The sequence below is a fragment of the Bactrocera oleae genome, chromosome 3, assembly GCF_042242935.1.
Source record: "Bactrocera oleae isolate idBacOlea1 chromosome 3, idBacOlea1, whole genome shotgun sequence".
Classification (NCBI taxonomy): Eukaryota; Metazoa; Arthropoda; class Insecta; order Diptera; family Tephritidae; genus Bactrocera; species Bactrocera oleae.
Genome location: NC_091537.1, coordinates 66407179 through 66411430, shown reverse-complemented (window position 1 = coordinate 66411430; position 4252 = coordinate 66407179). Strand labels below are relative to the sequence as shown.

Here is a 4252-nt window from a genome sequence, read left to right as displayed (position 1 = left end):
AAAGTGTACGAGCTCAGGCAAATCACTCAATGATGTACTATACACAGGGCCAACATTACAACCTGATCTCATGCTGCTAATACTAAATTGGCGCATGTTTAAATATGTTTTCAATGGAGATGTAGAGAAAATGTATAGACAAATTTTAGTACATAAAGATGACCAAGATTTCCAGCGGATAGTCTTGCGAAAATCAAGTAATAGTCCAATCAGCGACTACAAACTTAAAACAGTTACCTTTGGCATCAATTGTGCACCCTATTTAGCGATTAGGACATTACATGAAGTGGCAAAAACCTGTCAAACAAATTTGCCTTTAGCAACTTCTGTGCTACAAAAACAAACATACGTTGATGATATTCTATCAGGTAGCCACAGCCTCTCATTAGCTTGCGAATCACTATCTCAAGTGATCAAAGCACTAAATTCATCCCGGCCCCCAGCCGGGTTCCCCCTAAAGAAAATTACATCAAATCATCCTGAGATAATAAAAAACATAAAAGGGGAAGACTTATTAGATACTAACTTCCTTAAATTTGAAAAGGCCAGTACTACAAAAACTCTCGGGATTCAATGGAATGCGATAACAGATCAATTCTCATATACAATTGAGTCAATATCTGCAATATCCGCCATAACCAAACGTCAAATACTTTCCTCGGTGGCAAAACTTTTCGACCCCGCAGGATGGCTTTCGCCAATAATGATTCAAGCAAAAATCCTCATTCAAGAACTGTGGCAAGACGGCACTGAATAGGATGAGCAAGTAAAACCCATACGTTTAACAAAGTGGGTTCAATTTGCAAACAATCTACATACCATCTCGGAAATTCGAATTCCTCGATGGGTTAATTTCGCACCTGACTATAATGTAGAATTACATGGCTTCTGTGATGCCTCTGAAAAGGCCTATTGTGCAAAAGTTTACGTACGCACTGAATATGATAACAAAATATCTTCACGTCTTTTGGTAGCCAAAGCCAAAGTTGCTCCCCTGAAGACACTAAGCCTGCCACGGCTCGAACTGAATGGTGCACTTCTGTTAGCAAAACTAGTCTCAATTGTCCAAACTCATCTGAAACTAACCAATCACAAAATGTACCTTTGGTCAGATTCAGAAATAGTTGGCTATAGTTGGTTCTAGCATGGCTAGAAAAACCACCATATACCTGGAAGACTTATGTATCTAACCGTATATCTCAAATATTAGACTTAGTTGGCCCAGCACAATGGCAACATGTTGCAAGTGCAGATAATCCAGCTGATCTTGGGACAAGAGGCTGCAAACCACTTCATCTCACCAGCACTACACTCTGGTGGAACGGTCCTACGTGGTTAACAGAATCACAAGAAGTCTGGCCAAAGTCTCCCGCTCGCAATATAATAGCTCCTGAAACTCGGAGAATTGAAAACTTTCATATCACTCCTGATGAAGATGATATATTACATCGATTTTCATCATTCCCAAAAGCACTAAGAGTAGTCGCTTCTCGTTTTAAATCCTTTTTTGGACACAAAAGGATTAATCCGGGCACATGGAAGACTAGTGAATTCCAGCCTTAGTTATAACGAACGACATCCCATTATAATTCCCGAGAAATCCCGTTTTACTTATTTATTTTTAATATATCTTCACCAACTTACGTTACATGGTGAGCATCGCTTGATGCAACAAATGGTCCGACTAGAATTTTATATACCGCGCCTAGAGCCACAGATTAAAAGAACGATTTTTATGTGTAAACAATGCACATTGTACAAGCACAAAATACGCACGCAGATCATGGCAGCTTTGCCACCTGAACGCTGCAATTTTGCTCTTCCCTTTACCATTACTGGGGTCGATTTTGCTGGACCTTTCCAGATAAAGGCCTCTATGTTAAGGTCTTCCTCATTCAGGAAAGGGTATGTGGCTGTCTTTGTATGTTTCACGACAAAGGCAGTACACCTCGAGCTATGTTCGGATCTGTCTACTGCGGCTTTTCTCGCAGCATTTGCACGCTTTGTCGGACGACGCGGATTTCCATCAAAAATGATGAGCGACAATGGGAAAAACTTTATCGGAGCTCAAAGAGCCACAGAGAAAGAGTTTGTAAAATTTACTAAAGAAGTCTCCCCAGAAATTGTTAAAAAATATGCACCACAAGGAATCGATTGGCAGTTTATACCCCCTTGTTCTTCCCACATGGGCGGACTCTGGGAATCAGCTGTAAAAAGCTTTAAGTCCCATTTAAAGAAAACGGCAGGTAATCATAAATTTAATTATGAGGAATTTACCACACTACTCGCACGTATAGAAGCCGTACTAAATTCAAGACCCATCTCACCACTCTCGCAAGATCCCTCCGATTTCACAGCTCTTACACCTGGACATTTCCTCAGAGGAGCTCCACTTCTCGCCATACCTGAGGCAGAAGGAGACTCACTCAATTTAATAGACCGATGGGAAAAAATTAAGATACTTCATCATGAATTCAGCCATAGATGGAAGGAAGATTACCTTAAAGATCTCCATAAGAGACATCGGTGGAAAACGATCCAGAAGGAACCAAATACGGGCGAATGCGTCATCATACATGATGAATGCCTTCCTCCAACAGAATGGCGACTAGGCCGCATTGAAAAGGTCCATCGGGGACGAGATGGTCACATAAGAATAGTAGACGTACGAACCCAAACTGGTATACTAACTCGACCATTAGTAAAATTGTGTTTTCTTCCGAACACCGAAGAACCGATTACACAAACCCCGCCAAGACAAGCGCATAAATAAAATCAAAACCGACAATTAATTCGTTTAACTCGAAATACTACCGTTTTATAATTCGTACATGCAAATCTAACACTAACAAACGCGATTAAAAATTAACCACAACATATATAGTCACATATACATATATATATATATATATATTTTTCAAACCAAGTAACAAATATCATAATTCAAAATTATGAGCCAAACCATATTTTAATATTATATATTCCTATTCCAATAGAAATGGACGTAGAAGATATACACAGCGCTCCCAAGACTGTGAGGTCCGTAATTGCTGCGCCTAGAGCATCTGGTCCACCCATCGCAGCACCAAGGATGCAAAGCGCCACGGTACCACACAGCCAATCATCTGCAGCAGCAGTCAGGGATGCAAACGAGGAGCAGTTTGATGAGCATCTGCCTCCACGATGCAGTCTATGCCATCGACCTCACGTCCTGAAGAGGTGCACCATCTTCAAAAGCATGAAGCCCGCTCAACGCCAACAGATCGCCAGAGCCCACGGACACTGTATGACTTGCTTGGCAGATAGTCACTCCACCTTTGAGTGTATAACCGACGGATCGTGCCAATATTGCCAACGACCGCATCATACTCTGTTCCATCGATTCTCTCGACGAGCAACTCCGTCCACCACGCAGACCAGTCACCGGCACAGACAACAAGGGAATCCCGTCCAGCGCCAAAGAATACATCGCCCGAAGCCATCCAGAGGGGCACGCTCGCGGCCACCTCCACCACCCTATGGTCATCGCAACCAGCGGCAAAGGGCAACCGGATTGAACGCCGTAGTGAGCACTCTGCAACAGTTGCAGAGACTTCTAGGCAATTAATTCGCCTAGGGGGGCCGGGATGTTCATGCGACTTCTAATCCCGCGACAACTAAGCTCACAACCCACCGTACAACATCATACAATACAACATAACCAACGCAACATCATACACCACCTACAACACACCATATCACTCACCAACACAACCATATACAATTAACCAACCACACTCTACATCTACACTATACACCCACACTGCAAACACCGTCTTTTCCACCACCCGAATGATCAAAAGGGACCAGTCAGACCAGAATGGCTCTCTTTTTCGCTTTCATCCGTGACCTATAAGGTTATACATCAAAACGTTCCCGGCCGAGTGATTTTCATCGAAGTGAAGTACAAGTGAATTTAAAAAACTGAAAGTGTATGATTGATTATTTAAAACCTTAAAGCTAAGAACGTAAACTTTTTAATATTATAAAGTGTCAAAAGAAAAAAAATATATATTTTTACAATACTAAAGTTTAAAAAAAAATTAAATAAAGAGTTTTTTACTAAAAGTAGTACAATTGTGACAAACAGTGAGTATAACACCGCACCCAAGGTGAAAGAATAAGTGAAGTTAACAAATGAAAATAACATTATTTATGTACCCTAGTCCAGAAATACTTCTTATATAATATAATATGAATTAACTTCGAAAGC

The 4252-nt window shown here is 41.2% G+C and overlaps 1 protein-coding gene across 1 annotated transcript; it reads left to right on the top strand.

Annotated features, from left to right (window-relative positions):
• Positions 1-2968: 2968 nt before the first annotated feature.
• LOC138855966 (uncharacterized) lies at positions 2969-3795 on the top strand. The gene has a single exon (XM_070106354.1). It carries the CDS (start codon positions 2999-3001, stop codon positions 3605-3607), a length of 609 nt encoding a protein of 202 aa, XP_069962455.1. The 5' UTR covers positions 2969-2998; the 3' UTR covers positions 3608-3795.
• Positions 3796-4252: the final 457 nt, after the last annotated feature.